The sequence below is a fragment of the Corapipo altera genome, unplaced genomic scaffold (assembly GCF_003945725.1).
Source record: "Corapipo altera isolate COAL_440 unplaced genomic scaffold, ASM394572v1 0, whole genome shotgun sequence".
Taxonomy (NCBI): Eukaryota; Metazoa; Chordata; class Aves; order Passeriformes; family Pipridae; genus Corapipo; species Corapipo altera.
In genome coordinates, this window is record NW_020884872.1 from 67,603,910 (window position 1) to 67,627,928 (window position 24,019).

Below are 24,019 nucleotides of genomic sequence, written 5' to 3' on the forward strand. Positions count from 1 at the left end.
AGCAGGAAAGATCTTTCCTGAGCTGGTTCTGCCCTCCCTCAGGAATGCCGCATGCCCTCACTGGGGAGGGTGATGTTGGAGGGAAAACAGCCTTTTCTTCACTCCAGAGTTTGACTGAAGTTTCCACAGCTAGATGAAATGGGTACCCCTCTTCATGAGGAACATTGTCAGGAATAGTTTGGCCTCTGGGAGTGAGATTAGTCAATGCAGGTAGCTTTATAATTTGATGTCCAAGTAAAGTTGGTGAGAAATTTGTTCACAGGGCAAAACTGAGAGGGATTAGTGGTGGTGAGAAATGTTGCTGGTAAATTAGGGGCATACAACAGGTTATTTATTCCTGTTCCACTTTTCTTTTATGAAAGGGACTTTTACTGAATTTGTTTTTGTTTTCTTTTAAAGAAGTGAGCTATTTTGAAGCATGGTCATAGACTCCTGTTAGGGATTTGGCTTCTAAACCTATGTAAGGTCTGCTTATCACCCCTTAAAATTAGTTTTAAAAATCAGGATTTTAAGAAAAAAACCCTTGATTTTGCAGAAAACTTACTATGTATACGGCAGGTCCTCAAATGAGGCATACATTTACTTCCAGCATGTTAGCAGCCCTTGTGACATAGGGAAGAATTTTTATGTTGATACAAGTAGTGCAGTTTACCGTTTACACAAAGTATGTCTAATAGCACGTATGCTTGAATTGATATCCTGTAGCCATGGTGATGATGTTCTCCTGTAGTGCCTCTTGTCCCATGTTACTGTAGAGAAGGAAGATGCTTCAGTAGGACCTGATTGTTAGCTCCAGTTGTCAAACGTAGCCTCTTCCAGTTAGCTTCACAAGGGCAGAATATTCTTCCACTGTACAATACTGAAAAAGTAGGAGACAAAGAGTGAGAAGAGAGACTACAAGGGTGGGAGTTACGCAATTAAGGCAGCAGATATTAATGGGAAAAAGAGTAAGAGTAAGATGACAGGGGAAAGTGAACTGAAGGGGGGGAAAAAAAAAATCACATAATCACAGAACTGTTGAGACTGGAGAGACCGCTGGAGGCCATCTGGTCCAACCCCCCTGCTCAGGCAGGGTCACCTACAGCAGGCTGCCTAGGACTGTGTCCAGATAGCTTTTTACTGTCTCTGAGGCTGGAGACTCCATCAACTCCCTGGGTAACCTGTGCTAGTGCTCGGTCACCCTCACATTAAAATCTCTTCCCTGATGTTCAGACAAAATGGGAGAAAGTGTGAAAAACAAATTTCACACTATGAGCACTAGCTTGGGTGATTGCCCACAGGCAAGTGCAGCTTTAAGAAAAGCTAAGTTCATGCATTTGAAGTGCTAGAAAGGGAGAAAGGCTTTCTCCTGGATTTCTCACCCTTAAAAAACTAGAAGTCAATAATTTTGAAGTTCTGCAATGAAAGCTTCCTTGAGGATGTAGAAGAGTTCACTTATGATCCTTATTTCCCCTTAATTTCTCCATTTATTTAGTGTTTTTCCCCGTAAGCGTGTCTAGATAGAAAGATGTCGAGTATGAAGCCGTAAGTCTCTGCTAGAGCGTCTAAAAATCTGGAATGAACCCATCACTGCGGATGCTGGGCTCTTCCGGCCGAGGGTGAGGAGGGGATTGGAGCGGGCTGAGGCAGCAGCGGGGCTGCAGCTCCCCCGTGTGTGCAAGCGCGGGGCGGCAGCTCCACCCCGCTGCAGCCTTTCTCGTACGGTATCTCCGTGCTGCCAGTGTTTTCTGAGCACGCTCTCGGTAGGCATCTCTGCTTTCAAATGAATATTCAAGTGTCATAACGCTAACTTTTCACGCCAACTAAACTTATGCAAAGATATGGTAATCCAACCAAGTTCGGCATATGTTGCTCAGTTTTTGAAATCTGCTCTGGGTGGTTAAAATTGAATGAAGACCTCTGGAGCCACTGCAGGACACGGACCTGTTTAACCTCATTTGGAAGCAGCATTCACTTCTTTGAATATTCATGGCTTGCTAAGAGGGAAGGCAAGGCTGCTGCCTGCTGTTAGTGTGATGATTGGTTCTTTTTCAATAGTGAGTTCATTCTGAAATGGCCACTAATGAACTCAGTAAGGTGGACAGTAATCTTTGCACAGGAAATGTTTTAGAAGATGCCCCAGAAAGTAACTCAGATCTTTATGTTCTCCTGAGCCTTCAAATTGGTTGAGTCATTGTGCCATTCAAGCATAGGTGGCTTTTCCCCTCTCAAATGTTTTTCCATTAACTTCTGGATCACTTTAAATAAATTAATACACTACTTGTGTGATCAAGTTTCTGTTTGCAGAAACAAGTTCTAATGTACTCTGGAGGATCTTTAGATATGTCATATCTATTAGTGCTCTTTTCCAGTGTTGTGCCTCTATTTTGTCCCTCTGCACTAATTCACAGGTTTAGGAAGTCTTGAGACAACTAATGATGCTGAGTAAATGTATTTACAAAGGCTAACTAGAGATTTTTACTGAGACTGTAAGCTTCTATACCTGTCAACAGAGATGCCTCTTGAAGGTTATTCAAAACACTTAAAGTTTTGCTCCTTCTCTGAACCACCTTTTCTAAAATCTGTCTCTTTCCATCCAAGAACTTTTGTTCATGAACTTAACTTCTGTGAATACATTCCCTCTGTGTATAACAACTGGTGAAAAGAAATACAGTTTATATATTTGTGTTTGGAAGAACTATTAATACCTACACTATGCCCAAATCATACCTTGCCAAGTAAAAAGGCTTATAAAACATCCTAGCACTGGCCTTATATAGATCCATCACTGGTAGTGCTAAACTCTGGCTCCTACTGAGAACTGATTCTGGGTCTAGTAGGTTATTTCTACACCAGGTTACTGCTCAAAAGGCATTTTGTATACTTTCAGGTTCATTTTTCTTATAAGAAGGCAAAACACGACCACAACCTCTTGACTTCTGCAAAGACGAGTTATACTAAAGGCTGATCATCTTGAACAAAAGGCACTACCACTAGAAAAATGCAAAGGGATGTAAAGAAGCATCTTTGGGGATTGTAGATTTAACTTTGAGTGATGGGGAAACTCTAGTAAGTGTGTGTGTTTGAGATATTTTTGGCTAAGTGAATCTGTTGCCAAAATTTTAATTATGTAGTTAATAGAAAACAAATGCTTCTCATATACATTGTTACCTAACTTACATTGAGAAGAGTGACTATGCAGAGAGCCCTTGAACAGTACTGGCCATGGCAGCACTGTGCAAGCATGGTTGTGAAAATGACTTCTCTGTGTTCATATTCCCCCTTTTCAGGTTTTCCTTTAAGCAACAAAACAATTTAAAATTTGAATTCCAATATCGAGTTATTACTGCAATATCAGTTAAGAAATAAAAGCCTCTCATACTTTTTTGAAGCACTACCTGCACTTGCTGAAAGTAATTAACAGCACTTCCAAACTAATGAAGCCAGTCGGAGTAATTGAAGCCTTGCCATTAATATGAGAGCGCTTATCCCTGTCACGTGCCTAATATTTGTGGATATCATTCAAGGAATCCTTGAATAGTCCCAATACTAAGACTGGCTTGTAATTACTTCCATCCCCGTCAGAGTGTGTCACCATCTGTGGGCTGTGTAATCAGTTCCTTCTTTCTACTTTTGCCTGACATGGTAATTATTTTTATTTTTTTTTGTTGTTGCACAAATGACCCAGCTTCGACAATTAGCATATCCACAGCATCATCTTTGCTCTCAGGTGGTTAGGATACTTTTCCTCTACTTTGCTTCTGAGCTGGCGACCTAGTTCAGTTTCTCAGTTAATAAAAAAACCCACTCCAAACCAACAACAACAAAACCATATGCAAACACAGGAGAGAGATTCAAGCTATAACATGTCACAGGCTTACCTAAACTTAGAAGAGATAACCTCTTTGGACAAACCTTTATCTTCCTTTCCCCCCTCCCCTCCCCCTTATTTATAGGACAGACGTTTTCTTGTTCATTATACTGGCAGTTACAAATTGATCCTGGGATCTTTAGCTCTGTTGATAATGATATACATGGGATGTGTAGAGACATGTATATGGATAGAACTCTGTGTTCTGAGTTGTTCTGGATGCAAACCGTAAAGTTGAGTGCAGTGTGGAGAATGGCTGTCCTCCTGGGGATCTGGCCCTCCCTTTGTGCTGCAGAAAAACATCAGTGAGTGAAAAGGAAATTCAGAAACACAGCAAGATGTTAACGTAGGTGAAATTGGGTTTTGTGCAAATTTCCCTTCCCAACGTGGTGCTGTTTTCTGTTATTGTATCTTTCTCTCAAGCTTATCTTTGCCTAGCAAATGAACTAAAATTTTCCTACATTTTGTAGCCTGACTTCTTTCATTTTTGTTTATCACATCATTGTCTACAAGATATAGGATCTCAAAAGTGAAGGATTTGTAGCTGAAGATTTCTAAGTTTGAGTTCGTAATAAGTAGTAGAATCAAAACATCGGGGATACAAGTCAAAAGATTATGAAGTTGTGTGCAGGGAACAGCCTAAGAGCCAAATAGTTTGCTGGACTTCTAGGCCTCCAGGTCGGCAAGTATTTGGGGCTTTAGTGTCTAAGCACAGATTGCTTCATTTTAATTTTTTTTTCATTTGGGTTTTGAGTCAGTTCTTTGTCAATTGTCTGTTAAATACTGTAACCTTTCCAAATGCATCTGGCAAATATTTTTGGTACAGCTATTGCATGTGAGAGATGCTGCACTGCCAGATGTCTTAGTTTTGATTTGGCTCCTCGCCAAGTCCCCCGGACCCAGCGAAAAGCCTCCCCCCCCTGCCCCTTCACAGCAAAGAGCAAGAGGGAAAAAAGCTATGTAAAACCCGAAATAGCAGAACTAGGACAATATATATTTATATTTACATATATCGCATTTATATACAGTTACAATACTATGTACATATAAAAAGAGAACCCCAAACACCTCCCAAAGGGAAAAGGGAAAAAGGGACAAAACCAAAAAGAACCAAAACAGGTATACACAGTCAATAAAGAACTAACAAAAGAAAATCTTAATACTCCCCTTGAGAAAGCAGAATCGTGCCAAACACCACCGCCACCCTCCGCCTCCTGGATCGGCAGAAACAACAGACCCCGTAGACCTGACCAGGCCTCAGCTCCCCAACACAAGCGAGACCGGCTGCGGGAGTCTGCTGTCTCCAAACCTCGCCGGAAGAGAAGAGAGACTCAGTCTCTCCTCCCCTCATATTTATATATTTGATTACATAAATGAATAGGATGGAATACTTCCTTGTTTCCGACCTGGTTGCCAGGAAGGAAGGCCTAGACTCAAAACCATTACACCAGCAAAGATTTGCATCTGCACCAGGGTATTAGTTTGATATGTCTTATTATGTCAAAAATAATCAAAACACAGATTCCTTTGGTACTTACTATGTCTCCACATGTTTCTTCTAAGCTATGCTACAGCTTAAATGAAGTCAACCTAAAGGTGCACAGATGAGGATGAACTTTCTAGAAACTAAGCACAAATGCAATGCTTTTGACTTGTGCAATCTATAAATACACAGCAATCAGGTCAGTGATGAATGTGGAAGGGTTATATGGCATCTAAAAATTTTCATTTACATTTTCTAAGGCAATAAGTATATTTTAATGGTAATGGTACCAGTATATTCTAATAATTATTATCTTAAAACTAACAGCTCTGGATATCAGTTATTAATAAAAGTACCTCCTTTCACAGTTTATAGCTTAAATACTAAAAAAAAAAGTTTTTTTTTAACAAAACAGAAGGGATTTTGAAGGAATTGTTTTCTATGCCAAAGTTCATGCTAGAACTTTCTGATGTGCTTGAAAAAGCTCCTCTTCAAGTCCCATTGTTACCCTAATTTATTATATGTTTTGATGGAAGTGATTTATTTGAAACTTAAACTGACCTCATCTTTTTGTGTAGCTACCTCTTAGCAGGTTTCATTTTAATTCTCAAATCTTTGAGTGTTGGTCCTGACTCTGACTGCTTTTAAATCCTTTTTTCAAGTGTCAGTCTGAGGTTTTTGCTTGATTTCTTTGATGTCAGTTCTAAGCCTGATGGTTCATGTCATATTCATGGATTTATAAACTCTGCTTATTTTTTTCTTGCTAGACTTAATAATGTCCCAGGACTTGCTTACTGAAAGACTCACTTGCAACAGGATGTGTTTCAGTAAGAAACACTTGCATGAGAAAGCAATCTCCATGTTCAGCATGCTTAAGAAATCTTAACTCTTGTAACTAACCTGCCTGTGATGTGTAGACAGTGTTCTGACCAAGGTGTTTCTTCAACAGAGTTGGGCTTAAAATTCCATATTCTTTTGTTTATTGCTTGTGTCTAATCTCTCTTCATCCTTAAGCTTTTGAACTCTTTCGTGTTGTAAATTTTTGTAAGTTAGATTCTTTTTCTGCACATTTCCTACCTTTGGTGCTCTGTCCTAAGGTGCCAAAGCCCAGAGAGAATGGCAAATACAAGAATCACTTCACCAGAGTCCAGATTATACATTTAGACCATGTTTACATTGCTTAGTAGTTTTTCTGAAAGATACAGTCTTTGTTAATGGAAATACCTTGAACTTATAATAGTTACTAGCAAAACTAATTCCCTAATTAATTTCCCAAGAAATGCTCTTTGGGAAATAAGTAATTTGAACAGTGACTTTGCTAGATAGATCCTTATATATTAATATTAATATTAATGTTTATTTAACATGCTCTCTCTATCCATCTCGTTAACATCTGTTGTCATAATGTAAACTATTGCCAAATAGTTTCAAAAGTGATGGTGATGAGATTGCATGCATCTGAATGTCTGTTTAGATTGGATTTTAGATTTATTGTCCATATTCTGCACTTAGAAGAAAGGGAATATCTCAATTTTCACTTTTCTTGAGCATGAAGAGTTTTAATTGTTGAATCATTTGATTGGTTAATTTAAAGGATTACTATTATTGTTTAACCCATCTGACCCTCTGGAATTTGAGGAAGGTGTTTAGCCATTTGAGGTTTTGCATTTTTGTGCTATTTTATTGCCCTTATCGTTACATGAAATGCTACATTATCAACATACTTATGTTGGTTTTGTGCTGGTTCCAGCTGCAATGTGCAGTGGCTTGTTGAAACCTTGACATCTGTTTTCCCTTTTCCTCCTTTTTTTTTTCGAAGTCAACCATGTCGCTCTTTTTCAGTGTTGCATGCTGAGCGTTAACTTAGCATGTGTATCTATCCAAAAGCCATCATACATTTCAGTTACGCTCCAGACACTGTGTGATGGAGTGCTGTCCAGCATGCATTTTATTAATGATTATGCCTGAAAGAAGTAGAATTTATGGCATTATCACCAGAATCCACTATTAGTCAGTAAACTAACTTGAGAACGTTGTGTCATGGTTATTAAGGTGATACCTGCATTGTACCACTGAGATTTCAGAAATAAAATGCTTTCAAAGAAAAGAAAATAAGTCTCCCATCTCTAAATGCATTTGGGTAGCTATATGTTTTTGCACAGTCCCTCTGCTATTTGAATCGCCTGTTGAAATCTGGTTCTGCTGCAGGTACAACGTATGACAGGTTCGATTCAGATATTAACTCATACAAATTTCATGGTTTGACCTACTTCTGCAGCGCACATGCTCTTGGTCACACGAACGAGAAAGGCAGAAATATTCCCACATTTGACAAAATTATATTGTGAGACAGGTTGCTCTGAATCGAAAGACAAAAGGAAGTCTTTATTTCTAGGGGTCTTTAAAGAAACTGCCCCCTGGAATGCCACCAGGGAGGACCTGAAGACAGCTAATCTCTAAATTGTGTGCTTTTGTAATGGTGTGCAGACTATAACTTTGACCTTTTCATATATCAGTCAGTGATGTATATAATATTATTTCTGTTATAAAGCAGCATCTAAAGTAAAATTACAAATTTACATCTGGATTCAGATCCAGACAACTAGTAAATTTTATTTAGACAAATTCCCAGAGAAGCTGTGTCTCCTGCAGTCTCCAAGGGAAGGTTGTGTGATCTCCCAGTGTCTCAAAAAATGATTTCAGCTTGCTCTCACAATTCCCAGCTGGGAAGGTAGAGAGCAGCATCTGGCCACCCAAGGAGAGAAGGACCCAGCTTACAACCTCCTGCTAAGCAGAACTTCACAAAAACAAGCAGACCTCCAGAAAACTGCATAGTGGACCAAGGTAGAAAGTTAATCAATGCTTCTGTTCTAACAGTTAGTTCAAGGATTCATACTTGCCTTGTAGCATGAGTTTGATAGATCTCTTACTTGAACATGGAAATAACAGTATTGTACACTTTCAGGAAAATGGTCAGAGTGCCTTTTGTTGAAAAAATGTATTGATTTCATGGAGAAATTGCAATCGAAAGGTTTTACTGGTGTGCAGGTATTTGGAAAAATCAGATTTTGAGAAACATTGATCACGTGCACCTTGTTTTTGAGATTTATGAATGAAATGCAATTTTGCAAGATCTGGGGGAAATACATTAAAACTACTTCAGAAATAGCAGACCCCCTAATTGCCATTTCATGTAGTGGGCCATTATAATGCATTTACTAAACATAGTGGGCGTGACTGAGTACGATGTTTCATTTCATCTAGCTTACCCTGAAAAATATTTTTATCTGTACTTCAAAAAGACATTTCCTTTTTATCTCCAAACCTGTAATTATAATTTCTAGGAATTGGCACCTCACTGCCTTTATCTTTTGAATGAATTCATTTCACCTAGCTGGTCTCTGCCTCCTCATTTATGTGCTCTAAGCAACTAGAGGGATCATCAGCTAAAATTTGTCACGAAATGTGAACAATGAAAATTCTTAATTGCTTGTTCTTGCTTATTTTAGAAACTTTAGACACAGACATAAGAAACTAGTCCAATGCTCTGCTGCAAACAGAACAAAGCTGTGGATTTTAATTTTTTAATATCTCTCGGATGGTATTCTAAAAAGTAATATTCCAACCGAGGAAAAAAGTATTATTTTCACTTGTAACATGACTGATAATCGAAGAACCACTTAGGTTTTCTACTATGTGGCCTTCAAATTGTGAAGTTTTCTTTCAGGAGAGATTCTGTCATATAAAGGCCTCCTTCAGCCAATGAGCTTGCATGTGTCACTGCTTTGAAGAACTTAGCACTGACAAGTCCTTAGGATAGTTTAAGAGACTGCTCTGAAACCAGCAGTTTTTGTTTGAGTCCAGTTGCAGAATTACAGTTATTTGAACGATATGTAAGTAAAAGTAAAGACCATCTTGACGCAGAGGATATAACCATAGTAGTGAAAGTCATGAACAAGCTTCCTTAGGATTGTTACTCCTTAGATCGTAGGCAACATATTCTGTGCTCAGTTTTTCTGAGTGTTTAACAGTAGGATTCCATCATAATAATTAAATAAATAACTAACAGGGGCATGGTACTGCATTTATCTTCTTCAGCAAAACCCTGCTGTGTGAATTGTTTCCCTTGTACATACACATTCTGAAATTCAATCTCTGAAACTATTTTAGTGCCTCTGACAAGGCAAGCACCTGAATTCAAAGAAATTTTATTTTGCTTAGTGATCAGAAATTAAAGTAATATTAATTTCATGGTTCTTAGGGTTATGTGAGTACAGTATTTACAAACAGTTGCCACCTGTTTGGACAAAAATACAGGAGGGCTGCTGGAGTCTGCACTTTGTGTGTCTGACCACTAAATGGTAGTGTTGTATTGCAACTGGTAAAGGAAAATACATGAATACGGCAGAGGAAAAAAATTATTCCAGATGTAGTTGAACTCTGCCATCAAGTCTTAAAAATGTTTCCATTGGCCCATTAATTACATCTTCCGATATTAAATCAGCCCTTCTGTCAATGTTTGATTGTTCTGAAAAACATCCTCTGTTTAACACTGATTTATTTTAAGTGTGTGAGGAGTTTTTTTTCCTCTCTGTCCCTGTACAAGCTTTGTTTTCATGTTTGAATTATCCATCACAAGCATGCTGATCTGTCGTGCAATTGCTATGGTATTTTTTATGATGACTAGCAGGATTCAGTTTGCTTCAGTGCAAAAGAAGACTGTAGTCGGTGTGGCCAGGTGATTAATTGTTTTGGAGAAATGTTTAACTGGTGTATGTGTTTGAATTTTATGAGCAAGATTGTCTGGGGCTGCAAAGTAATTTCCCTGTTATTGTGCTATAGGAATATGCATTACATAGTTGACAGGGAAAAAGAATGCTTGGGGATGCGTTTGTGACAGATGGACATCTCACTTCTTAATCCGTCTGGACTTTTGAATATGAAAGTTCACTTTCCTATTTCTTTGCCAAAAACATTGTTTAGAAATTGCCACAGTCCTTGAATTGCTCATAAGTATGCCTTTCTGCTTAGTTGCCTGTACAGTCTATCCAGTACTTCAGCTGTATTTTAAAAATTATTAATAAAAATATAAAATATTTAAACAATATTATTAATGCTAATACAATTATTTTTTTTTGAGATAACACCTGTCATATTTGTTGTCCCCAGATGTAGGAGTAGTTCTGACTTGTGTTACAATGACAGATACCTGGCCAGCTGCTGCTTCCTGTAGGTGTTACTGAGTGGAGCTGCTGGGGGAAGAGCAGCTCAGTACTCCTTTCTCAGTACAAATAAAAGAGGCAATAAGAAAGCCTGATCCCACTTTCTGTGTTACCGTAGGTCAGACAGTAGAGGACATAGAACTACTTTTGCCTTGCTTTATGCTCTAGCAGAAGTTGTCTTGGGCAAGATATGTTATTGTGGTGTATGATGTATGGAGCTGAGTTTAGAAGAGAGTACTGAAGTGAGAGAGCAACAGTCATGTTTTAAGTTAGAGGTGGCTGTGAGAACAGGAGTCAACGCTGGAGACTTTCATACAGAAGAGATGCTGAGGGAAGTGAAATTTTAGTACACCGAAGGGTTTGAATAGTTGGAGTAAGGGAACAGAAGCAATGAGCTGGTGAGAAAACTGGGAGGCAGCAAGTTTATATTTGATGGAGGAGACTCAAAAGTAGGTAAAAGGAGGAGATGCCCACTTTAGGCTCGTTGATGCAGTCTCTACATTTTTCTTTTTTCCTGTGTGAATGTTTGTTATTTTATTCCACACTAGCTAGTTAGAGCAATTGTGTGTTAGTGCAACTGTCAAAGTAAGGTAACACTCAAGGAGAGGTCGTTTTTGGGTATGGGTAGGAGCCACATTCTCATGGCTCTTATCCTGTCTGCTATGAAGGTGGTTTTGATAGGAGAAGTTTGAAGTAGTCATGTTAGTGGTTCCTATAGAGAAACCTGTAATGAATCTGAATGTTAGTGCTTCTCAGTACTGCAATCATGCATAAGCCCATGAGGTGTCTGTTGGGAAATATCCCCTGCTCTCCTCAAATTCTATAACAAAGAAACTTGTTTACTAAATTAGTTTTAACCTAACAAAGAAATCATGCAGGCTTAACCTAATGTTTTGGGCTAAGGTAGAGTAGTTTCAGTGCATTAGAACTGCAAAGTTTCTACTATCTTTATATCTGACTTTAAAGGTTTAAGTTGAAGGCTTTTAAAAACATTTTTCACAAATTGAACATGTTTCTCAAGAGGATTTTTTTGCCACATTTGCAAAATCTGGGATCTTAATTTAATTTGATTTTTTTTCGAGGTGTACCATCACTTAGTGCAACACATAAAAACAAAACTGAGGATATTTAGATTACTCTATAAAGCACAGTGCGGACAGGTTTTCTTGTTCTTATGAAAAAACTTTACTGACCAAGGCAGAAATGCATATTTTAACTGAGGAAAATAGATACTTTGTCCCTACCGATTTTTTTGCCAAGCCTTAGCTGCATAAAGATCATACAGGCTGAGGTATGTATATCACAGAATAGATGTTGATGAATACACACATTGTAGAAGTAGACTGATACTACATCCTCAACAACTAAAAAAGTAGAGAAACCTCTGTATTAGTGGCAGAGGGAACAAAATGAATAGTGGTCAGTCCTGAGCCAGCGCTGACCAGCAGACAGCTGAGGGGAAAGCGTGCATGGGGTGGGTGAAGTGTGACTCCCCAGGGCACAAGGATACTGGCTGGCTTTCCATCTGCTCCTATGAGGCAGCAGAAGAGCAAACTACTTCTGCTGATTTTGAGTACAAAAATTCATATGTTTTTAACTATGATGGTGTCTTGTGGTCATCTAATTTGGGGACACACACATACTGTGTCAGAGGCATTAATCTGCAGTGTGGCCACACAAGCCAATTGGTAAAGACTAACTTCAGCCAGCTTGAACCCCTATGGTAACACCCCTTCTTTTACAGAAACCCTCAGAGTAACATCTCCTCTTCATTTACAGAGGGCACTCTTGTAATGAGAATCTTATGATAAAATGCTCTTCTTCACTGAAAAGCTCTCACAGCTTGATGATGCAGTTGTCACCATGGAGATTTCACTCCAGCAGAAAAGAATGAATTTGGTGCTGTTTAACTTCGGAAATGTGTAGCAGATACTTCCCAATGCCTTCAGCTAAGCCATCACCTGAGGAGAGAACTTGGATCAGAAGCTGATAGAGGAAGTATATATATACTGATGATAAAGGATATTTTTTTGTAGGTGGCCGGATCTCAAGAAGTAGCATATGTGTAACGACAGATAAATGTGAAAGAGCATGAATAAAAGCCTCAGAGCCTGAGCCAACAGGAAGGGAAATAGACTTGCCTTAATCTTGAAGGAAATATTCAAATGTGATGGTCTGTGAATTCCAGTTGAGGTCTAATTCCTTTCCCTCAGAAAGGATATTTTCGCACAGAATGGAGTGGTTGATGTTCCTTAAGGAAAAAAGAAAAAAAGCCTTGCTATCAAATGTATTTAGAAGCAATAAGTATTTTTCTTTCTCCTTCCCAAAACTATTGATAATTTGGATTTTTTGTTTCACAGAAATTATCTAGAAAGCAATTACACTGCTATGGAATGATTAATTTCTGATTTTTACTGGTCTGTCCCCTAATGTAGCATACATTAAGCAGTATGCTACAAAACTGAACAAAGTATTGGGAAAGCTAATATGGGAAGCAGCCCTATACTGGCTGGGAGATAAATGTAGTAATGTGGAAAGTCTCTTCTCTTACTGTATTTCTGCTAGGATTAGGAGATGATTTTCCCCCTCCACTCTGCTTTCTGAAGACCTTCAGAGGAGCACCACAAAAAGGGTCAGAGGGCTGGTGCACTTATCATATGAGGAAAGACCAAGAGAGTTGAGATTGTTCAGCCTGGAGAAGAGAAGGCCCAGGAGAGACCTTATTGCAGCTTTCCTAACCTCAAGGGAGCCTGCAAGAAAGCTGGGAACAAACTTTTTAGCAGGGCCTGTTACAATAGGGTTTTAGATGGTTTTAAACTAAAGGAGGGTAGGTTTGGGTTAGATATTAGGAAGAAATTCTTTACTCTGAGGATGGTGAGGCACTGGAACCAGTTGCTCAGCGAAGTTGTGGATGCTCCATCCCTGGAAGTGTTCAAGGCCAGTGACAGGGCTCTGAGCAACCAGATCTAGTTGAAAATGTCCCTGCTCATTACAGCGGGTTGTACTAGAGGATCTTTAAGGTCCTTTCCAACCCAAACCATTTTATTGATTCTATGATTTATAAGGTCTCAGGAATATCCATAGCTGTCATGAGACTTATTATTGACTGCCAGGGTAGATGGCAGTAAAATCAGTTCAGTATCTAATCTGAGATGTTCCTCCATGAAGCAATAGATAAAGAGTGGGAAAATGAATAAAAATAAATACTGCAAAGGTGGTGGATAGTGGAAAACACAGTTTAGTTAAGGAGACAAATGAAGGGAAAACATTAGTCGAGATCAATTTGAATCTTAAAACAAGGAGGGTTTTTTGTTTGGTTTTTTTTGGGGAGGTTGTTTTGGTTTGTTTGTTTGTTTGTTTTTGATTTGAAAAATCAGACAGATGCAAAATACAAGGAGATAAATAAAAAGACAAAAATAGTGAGCTCTTTTAACATGAATAACTAAAGAGACCTGTCTAGGAATTTAACAGCGAGGCTGAGTGAACCAAAAGTAGCAGGAAAATGAGAGGGAGCTCTGTAATAAAACTTGACACAAAATTAATGAGTCAGAGTCCTAAAATCATGACTCATTTAAACAGTAAGGTTTTTCCAAGGATGAAACATTTTCTTAATGTCTTTTTCACTATCAGGGAAATGGTAGTCAAATTCAACATCAGATTGATGTTGATTTAAGGTTCAAGAAATCTACTTTAAAATAGATTTAGAATTTCCCAGCTGGCTGACCATGGGGTGAAGCCTGGAAGGCACGTGCCACTGACTCTCTGCCTACCCCCTCCTTTGGACTGTTCCTTCTCCACCAGCCTCGATTACCCCTCTGTCACCCTTGGTGTGTGCTCCTGGCTGGCAGCCCATGTCTCCTCTTTCCTTAGTGCCTCATATTTTCCTTTTGCCATGCTTCATTTCTCCTGTACTTTTCATAAACCCCCTATACCCCATGTCATTTGAGTTCTCCTTAGAGCCTTCTGCATCTTTTTACTTTTAACTACCTCATTTCTTTGTCCTCGCTTTTCTTTTCAGCTCCAAAAGCTGTGGTGCCTGAGGACATGCCAGCTTGAAGTTTTCTTGTTGCTCATCCAAAATAGCTTTCAGCTTTGACTCTAATTAAGTTGTTGTTATTAAAAGAAGACAAGCACACAGAACACCCCCTCCTTCTTTTCTGCCCAAGAACCCAGCATTATGAAAACTGTAACAAAAATGTGAGTTAGTAATAGTGGTGATGGTGGTGATGTGATGTGCTGATGCTATGAACTCTTCCTGAACGCAGTGGAAAAATTTATTTTCTGAATATTTTTTATTTTAAAAAAAATCAGTGTTTTCATTTTAAACTTGATATATGGTCAATTCTAAAAGAATAGGAAAGTATTTGATTTGCTGATATATGCAAAAAATTTTGTTCTGTTTTTTTTCGCACATGTTTTAAAATGTGAATTTAAAAGTCCCTGATCCCACTGTAGCCAGAATACAGAAGTTATAAAAGGAGATTGCATCTGTGACTTTCATTTCATGCTTTTAGAGAAAAGATTGATTCAATTACTCTCTCCATCTCTCCCTCTCTCCTTGCTTCCCTCTCTCTTCTTTCTTTCCCCATCTTCCCCTTGCCTTTCCCTCTCTGTTCCTCTCTCTCTCACTCTGCACCTCCTCCACACCACTACTGACTGCTCTTTCTTACTTGTGGTGAGAGAATGTAACAAGTTATTGGCTCTACAAACTGCTATTCTGAGCTCCAAAATTTGAAGCACAGTTTCTTCTATCTTTAGTAGATATGTCTCCATAACAAGAGACCAGCTTCACAGAGGTGAACTTAAGTGTTTCAGACCAAAAAAAGGCTCCACGATAGTTAGAAGATTTCTCATTAGTTCCAGATACTCATCTGTTAAAACAAAGAAGGAAAAATGAAAATAATTTTTGAAGTGCCTATAGTGAATAGTGTATCTGGTGCAAAGCCAGTCCTGAGGTTGGGCCTGTAGCCAAGTTTGCTGTTCTGCTCTGTTCTCCTTCTGGACCAGCTCTGCTGATCTGCTTTGTGCTCCCTCGGTGGCTGTGGGTGCCTGGCCTGTCCAGGTTCCCCCCAGGTCTATTCTGGGGACTAGAGGGTCAAAGCACCATAGCAACTGCTGAGATAAAAAATAATTTGGGGTTCTTCCTTGTCAGACACCTGTGTTTCTCACTGGAAGGGCACGTGGGTGTCTTAAGTTGTGTACTAGGGAAATGAGTTGTGGGGGATCCAGGCTTCAGCGTGTACAACTTACTCAGGAAAATTTAGGCATGGCAAATTCTTCCTCCTCCTCTGTTTTGCCTCGAGCATGGCCAGGCCAGCTAGTCTTGTTTATGTGACTTGCACATAGCCAAAGCCTGTTCTAGTGATCCATTTTCTTTGTTGCTGCTTGCTGTCTTTCTTACCACCAAAGAAAAGACTCCCTGACCTCTGCTAATATTACTCTTATTTGTTCATTTCCTTAGAAAGTATAAGAGAGACACTATTAATGTTAAATAACACCTCTTTGCCAGAAAGGTTTTTGTTTAAAAGTGTCACAGTGTATTTAGTACCATATGTGTGGTAGAAAACATTTTTTGATTTCTTTTTATTTAAGGCGTATGTTTGACTGCTCCTACGTTGGCTTTGTTCTCCCCACTGTAGAAACTTCTTGGTGAAATATGAAAGATAAAAACTTATTTGTGAAAAAGAAGAAGATAGATTCTCTGACCTGAAAACAATAAAAATGTTCAAGGGAGGCTTTTCTAATTCACTGTTTTAAAAACTGATTAATTTTAAAGCTAAACACATGCAACAGAGCACGCTGACCTCTTAAGCACTTGCACAATCCAGCTTAGGTGATACAAATTATTGATCTTCTAAACTATAACTTTTGAGGAACTGTGTTTTCCAGAAGTGAAAATGGGTAATAAAAAGTGTGTCCTGTTGCTTAGCTGGTGACTGAGTGTGAATAGGAAGTGCTTGCTCATTTCTCTCCAAAAAAACCTGGAAGGAGGTGCTGTGTATTTGTTAGATGCCTTCTGGAAGGACTTTTCAATGTAACCTCTGAGAAGTGTGAACCTGGGAGCACAGAGTGCTAGGAATGCTGAGACAGAAAGGATGAAAAATGCAGACAGGGAAGGACATTTAAGGCCTTTCACTTATAGTATAAAAAGATACTGGAAACCTTAAGAGAAGTTATTCCAGAGGAAGATGGATTTGGAGGGAAATTATGATCTTGTTATGAGCTTTCTAAGAGCTAGAATTATAATGCCCAAATTAAAATCTTAGGAGGCAAAAAACCCCTGTAATTTTACATACAGAGTATGAAACTGAGGGCAAAGAGAAAAGAGGCAAGCATAAGAACTTTTTAAGTGTTAAGTGTAAAGTTTAATAAAAGCCAAAGATATCTAAGAACAAATTATTTTTCACATGTTAATCCTATTTTCTGTCTTATTTGCATATAAATTGAACTGATTGAACCTGAGATGCTTTAAATATTGGCGTAGTTGAGCTACCTGCATTTTAATGTCTTTTTTTAGGCTTGAAAGAACTGTCTTAACTGTGCAGAGCCAAGCATTTTTGAGTTTTATTAAATCCATAAATTTTTTAAAATCAGATATGAATTGAATTTTTATTTATGCTTGTTGTCAAAATAGCTCAACTTTGTGCCCAGAGTCGCCCATTACTAGTTTGGTTCTAATATTCTACTTAGTATAAATGCAAATGTAGAGGTTATCTCTCCCCAGAAGTGTGTCAAACTTAGGAGGCAAACAGGAAATCACAGGATTTTTAATGTTAATCTGCAAATTAGTAGTTTTGTACATGCTGTGGGAGAGGTGGCAATTTCAGAGGAACTTGACTGAAAGGAAGAGATGTTTGAAGCTTGGTGGGAGTATGGGGTGGGAAGACAGGCGGGATATGTCTTATGGACAAAAAAAAAGATGGGAAATAAATGAGTTTATTTAAAGGTTGCTAAGGCTGATACACTAATAGAACGTAAACTAAGTAGGAACATGGTAAAAAGCTCTATCAAATATTTACGTTTTTGATGCTGGTGTTCAGGTACAGTGTGGTGTTAGGGTGATAATGGTCATAAGAATACGGTTGCAGTGCACCTGAATTTAAAACTATATGCATTGCTTAAAGAAAGGATAATTTAGGAAGTACCTTTGTCTTTTTTGGGGGGTGTTTATTTCCTCTAGTTGTTTTTCTCTCAATTTTCTATTTTTCATTTGCTAATGTTCTACCTTTAAAATTGTTTTAATTATAAATCTTACTCTATAAACTAGTCATGACATGTACCACTATTTTTCTTCTTTAAAATATTTCTACCATAGAGGCTCATAACTGTTGTAGATGCCTTCAGGCATGTTTCTGGGAAGCATGATATGAATTTTATAATACCTAAACACCAGTTACTCTGGTTTGAGAGGATAGTGCTTTTTTTATGCCCAAATCTAGCAAAATCTCATTAGCTAATTCTTTCACTTGTGGTTTTGTAGGCTTTAAATGCTGAATTGCCCTCCCCTGGTTTTTTTGAGGGGGTTTGTCTGGATCAGATGGACTGTTCTCAACTGCTTTGTCAATTCTTAGAGATTCTTCATGTGTTACTTTCCTGTCTGCAGACTTGTAACACACCTGAAATGTTTCTACACCAATGCATGCAGTGTGAGGAACAGAAGAGAGGAGCTCAAAGCTTTGGTCCAGTCCCAGAGATTTGATATCCCTGGGATAAGTGAAACCTGGTGGGATGAGTCCTATGACTGGAGTGCCCTGTTGGATGGTTACAAGCACTTCAGGAGGGATAGGCAGGGCAGAAGAGGTGAAGGGGTATGTAATAGAAGGGTTAGAATGTATGGAGCTCACAGTTGGCAATGGCACAGTTGAGAGCCTCTGAGTAAGAATCAAGGGGGGAACAAATAATGTGGATGTCATTGTGAGAATCTGCTATAGACTTACCTGCCAGGACGATGATGGCAACAAATTATTCTTTGAGGAACTGAGGGACACTTCCAAGTCAACTGCTCTTGTCCTTATGGGGGACTTCAACTTGCCAGAAATCAACTGGGAGCATCAAGCAGCTGATACAACCCAGGCCAGAAGATTCCTAAAAAACCTGGATGACAACTTTATGGCACAGGTCCTAAGGGAGCCGACTCAGAAAGATGCCCTCCTCGATCTACTGCTTGTCAACAGAGTGGATCTCGTGAGCAAAGTGGAGACTGGGGACTGTCTTGGCCGCAGTGAACACAAAGTGATTGAGTTTAAAATCTCTGTTGACTGGAGTAAAAGTGCCAACAAAACCTTGACTCTGGACATGAGAGCAGACTTCAGGCTGCACAGGGAATTAGTAAGTAAGGTCCCCTGAGAAAATGCTGGGGTCCATCAGTGCTGGTCACTTTTCAAACACCACCTCCTAAGGGCACACGAGCAGGCAATTCCCAACTGCTGGAAGTCAAGCAGGCAAGGCAGAAGGCCAGCTTGGCTGAGCAGGGATCTTCTCTTGGAAATAAGGCAAAAAAGGAAGGCGTTTACCCAGTGGAATCAAGGTCAAGTGACATGGGAAGAATTCAGAGATGCTGCTTGCTGCTGTAGGGAGAAAATTCGTGTAGCCAAAGCTCAACTGGAGTTTAAGCCGGCCAGAAATGTGGGGGACAATAAAAAGAGTTTTTTCAAATATATTAATGACAACAGGCAGTATAGAAATATCATTGGCCTGTTACAAGGTGAGAATGGTCACCTCATAAACAGGGACAGAGACAAGGCAGAGGTGTTTAATGCTTTCTTTGCCTCTGTTTTCAACACGGGTGACAGACCAAGGGGATCTTAGTGCCCTGAGCTTGAAGACCATGACTGCGAGAATGATCAACTCCTGTCGACCCTGAAATTGTGTAGGATCTGCTGCTCCAACTGGATACCCACAAGTCTATGCAGCCTGATGGGACTCATCTCTTGGTGATTTTTGAGTGGTCTTGGGAATCTGGAGAGGTCCCAGCTGAGTGGAAGCTGGTGAACATTGTCCCGATTTTCAAGAAGGAGAACCAAGGAAACTACAGGCCTGTCAGTCTCACTTCAGTGCTTGATAAAGTTATGGAGAAGATTAGTCTGGGAGATATTGAAAAACACCTGAAGGACAACACAACCACTGATCACAGCCAGCACAGCTTCATATGAGGAAAGTCCTGCTTATCAAACCTGATTTCCTTCTATGACAAGGTAACCCTCGTAGTTGATCAGGGGAAGCGAGTTGATTTAATCTTTTTGTATTTCAGTAAAGCTTTCGATACTGTCTCTGACAGTGTCCTTCTGGACGAAGTGTCCAGCACACAGCTGGATAGACACGTCATGTGGTGGGTGAGCAATTGGCTCATGTGTCAAGCATAGATGGTAATAGTGAATGAGGAAACATCAGACTGGTGACTTGTCTCCAGTGGGGTTCTGCAGGGGTCCATCTTAGGCCCTGTGCTCTTCAAATTCTTCATAAACAACTTGTATGCAGGACTGGAGGGAACACTAAGCAAGGTTGCAGATGACACAAAACTGGAAGCAGCTGTTGACTCCCTTGCAGGCAGGGAGGCCCTGCAGAGAGACCTCGACAAATTAGGGGACTGGGCAATCACCAACCATATGAAGTTCAACGAGGGAAAGTGCTGACTTCTGCACCAGGAATGGGGTAACTCTGGATGTACGTACAGACTGGGGAATGAGATGCTAGAAAGCAGTGCCAAGAAGAGGAACCTGGGGATCCTGGTTGATGGCAAGTTGAATATGAGTCAGCAGTGCCCTGGCAGCCAGGAGGGCCAACTGTGTCCTGAGGGGCATCAGGCAGAGCATCGCCAGCCCGTCAAGGGAGAGGATTGTCACTCTCTGCTCTGCACTGGGGCAGCTCCACTTTGAATATTGTGTGCGGTTTTGGGCACTGCAATGTAAGAAAGATTATGAGCTCTTAGAGAGTGTTCAAAGGGGGGCAACGCAGATGGTGAAGGGCCTTGAAGGGAAGTCATGTGAGGAGAGGCTGAGGTCACTTGGTCTGTTTAGCCTGGAGGAGACTGAGGGGAGACCTCATTGCAGTCACAGCTTCCTCCTGAGAGGAAGAGGAGGGGCAGGCCCTGATCTCTTCTCTGTGGTGACCAGTGACAGGATCTGAAGAAATGGCCTGAAGTTGTTTCAGGGGAGGTTTAGGTTGGATATTAGAAAAACCTTCTTCACCCAGAGTGTGGTTGGGTACTGGAACAGGCTCCCCAGGGAAGTTCTCAGCGTGCCAAGCCTGTCTGAGTTCAGGAAGCATTTGGACAAGACTCAAGGGCACGTGGTGTGACTCTTGGGGATGGTCCTGTGTGGGGCTAAGGGTTGGACTCGATAAACCTTGTGGGTCCCTTCCAACACAGCATATTCTGTGATTCTGTGAAATTGACCTATTAAAACATTAGTGCACTATTGAATTACAAAACATTATATAAAAATAAGCAAACATAGCATTTTAAAATCTTCTTGTAAATGTGAAGTGAGAACACTCTTTACCAAGTATGTTTATTTTTGGAAGGTAGTCAGATATCTAATTTGGTTTTAAAATTTGTCAAAGTTGGATCAGTAAGTCCAAAGTCAGGTTTTGGTAAAGTCACTGATTCTTTTTTTAATATGATTTAAATGATTTGATGTGATTCCTTGTGAACTAAAAGCTTTTATAAGGAAATCATAGAATCACAGAATGGTTTGGGTTGGAAGAGATCTTAAAACTCGCCTAGTTCCAACACCCCTGCCATGAACAGGGGCATCTTCAATTATATCAAGTTACTCAGAGAGGAGCATCCAATCTGACCTTAAATGTTTCCAGGGAGGGAGTATCTACCATTTCTCTGTTCCAGTGTTTTGCTATCCTCATGATAAAAATTTTCTTCCTTATATCTGCCTTCTTTTAGTTTAAAACCATTACCCCTTGTCCTATTGCAACAGGCCCTATTAAAAAGTCTGTCCTCATTTTTATTCCAGGCCCCCTTTAAGTACTGAAAGTCTGCAATAAGGTCTCCTCTGAAATCTCATGTATGGACATAAAAGTACACCAATGTAATCTTCACTGTTCATATTTGGGAGTAAGAAAGAGATTATCCTTTTACTCAGTTCTGGAAGAATTATTACCAGCTCATCTGACTTTCCTGTTCAGCTTGGGGCCCTCAAAGAGACTTCACATTGACTCTGGCATAGAGGAATAGTTTGTGAGGGAAACTCAGTTCACACATATGAATGTCATTCCCTGTCAGGGAGATTTTGCTGAAATAACTACGTTTAATTCTGCATACAAAGTTTTAACCTTCTTTTATTGCATTCAAAAGACAGAGATGTGGGCTCAAAAGCAGATTAATTATCCACTAACTACTTAATGCTACCTTGTGCGCAAACAGAAGGCATTTACCTCAAACCCTGTTGATGCATCATGTAATAAATCTGACAGTTATGGCTTTTTGTCTTATCTTTCCTTGCAGTGTTCGTAAAAGTGTTTCTCACTTGTAACAGATGGTCAGAACACAGCTTTGAGATTTATCTGGAGATGAAGCCCTGCTGATTCCATTAAAAGTGAAGAATTTTCAGGGAGATGGAGGCAAAGAGGGATTTATTGTTCCAATTCTGATTATTTCATACAATACCTTCCTTTCCTTTTTGCTTGCAGGTGATGTGCCTTCAGGATTTTTTTGGCGATGATGACATTTTTATTGCATGTGGACCAGAAAAGTTCCGTTACCAGGATGACTTCTTGTTGGATGAAAGTGGTAAGAAGATGTATTTTCCAAAATGTTTACAACCAGAGTAGAGGGCAGATTTCCATGTCATGCTAATTAAGCTAAAGCTGTAGCACCTAAATTGATTTCCAAAATAGAATAAATATTTTGATTCTACATATGGAAAATAAAAGATCTAAAAGCAACAATAAAGCTGTCTACCTATACAGCATAAAACTTCACTTCAGCCTGAGTTTCAGATACCATAGGAAATAGTTATGTGTTTGGTAGAAAACTCCTTTTTTAGTGTTTTGGTTTTATTTGCTGTTTGAATTTATTATGTTTCTTTATCACAATCTCTCAGGCTCCCGAACCTTACAATTGAGAAACTTGACTGAAAAATTGGTTAGAGAAGATTTCTTTACAATAGTAACTATTTCATAGTCATTTTGTGCCTGCTTGTTTAACTTTACCACTTCATCATTGTTTTTGATGCAATTGTATATTCACAATTCAAGATGGTGCAGTTGTATTCCTCTGACTAACCTGTGAAACTGAAGGGCTTCTTGGTTTACCTGGATCCAGACAAATGCTCCATTAGCTTGTGAGGAGGAGAAGGCAGCAACTTGTGAAGACCTGACATTGTCATTTAAAGGATGACTGAAAAAAGAGGTATCTTCTGGGCAAGGGAATGACATTTGGTATCAGGCACAGACAGAGGCAAGAACATATTCTGCCTTCCTCAAGAGGACTTCAAAATATGGAAATAAAAATCAAATAGTGTACCAGATCTGCTGTTTGAAGTAATGAAATTGCTGTAGTTGCCTCCAAGGCAAAATGTACTAACTGTTGAAAAGTAGCTTTATACGTCTTTAGGATGGGAATTAGAAAGGTAAGGAAGACATTTGAGCAGTAGAGGAGTTTCCCAGGTGGCTATGTGGCCAGCATGGCAGTCCTTGCCTTTGATGAGAGGAGGACCAGGTAGTTGACTGCATAGTCTGGATTCACTTGTGTCTCATATCTAAAAGATGATGCTGGCAGCATCATTCACAGTGAATCCTAGGGCAGTTTTTCCAGCACTGACTCAAGAAGTACTGACAACAGATTTGTCTAAATCCCGTTTTGAAGTACATAGCTGTTTTTTGGAGGTCTCGTGTCAAAGTACAGACATAACCTGTATCTCCTTAGTCTTTATTTGTCTGACATATCAGCATCTTTTGAGTTAGCACTATCTTTCTCTAAAAATTTGGTGCTTAAAACCATATTATACTGAGCTTAAAAAAAAAAAAAGATAAAAGCTTAAAATCTAGGCTGAAAATACAACTTCAGCTATTTTTGGTAGTGTTTGCTTTTCTACTAGGTAAAGATTCAGTGAACATTGACTGTTTTTACTGCAGGAGTGAAGAAAAGAGGGAAAATCAGATTCCAGTCTATGTCTCTAATTGCTTTGAAAAGTGTACATCAACTTTGCTCTCTCTTTTTTGGGAAGTTTGGTATCAGAGAACTTCTTAGCTGATGTACCAACTGATATGCATTTAGTCAACCTCCTCTGAGATTGGAGCAAGAGTTGGAGAATTACAAAAAAGAAAGTTTTAACTTGTTTGCTTGGCAAATGAAATTTGTGTGATTGTAATGTGTCTGTGTGTTCCTTGTAGTTAATCTAAGAACATTACAATAATTAGGAAGTACTGTCCAACTGTACAAGTCTTGTAAAACCTGTCTCTGCTTCCCTGAAAAGCAACTTGAAACAATACTGTGTTAGTCTGTCACTA

At 39.4% G+C, this 24,019-nt stretch overlaps 1 protein-coding gene across 4 annotated transcripts in view; it reads left to right on the forward strand.

Moving 5' to 3' along the window:
* The window catches only part of DCLK1 (doublecortin like kinase 1), a 246,565-nt gene that overhangs the window by 103,251 nt on the left and 119,295 nt on the right, over window positions 1-24,019 (forward strand). For all 4 annotated transcript variants that reach the window (XM_027650951.1, XM_027650913.1, XM_027650922.1 and 1 more), the window contains exon 4: window positions 22,199-22,298. In XM_027650951.1, coding sequence (XP_027506752.1) covers window positions 22,199-22,298 — 100 coding nt within the window. The remainder of the gene's footprint in view (window positions 1-22,198; window positions 22,299-24,019) is intronic.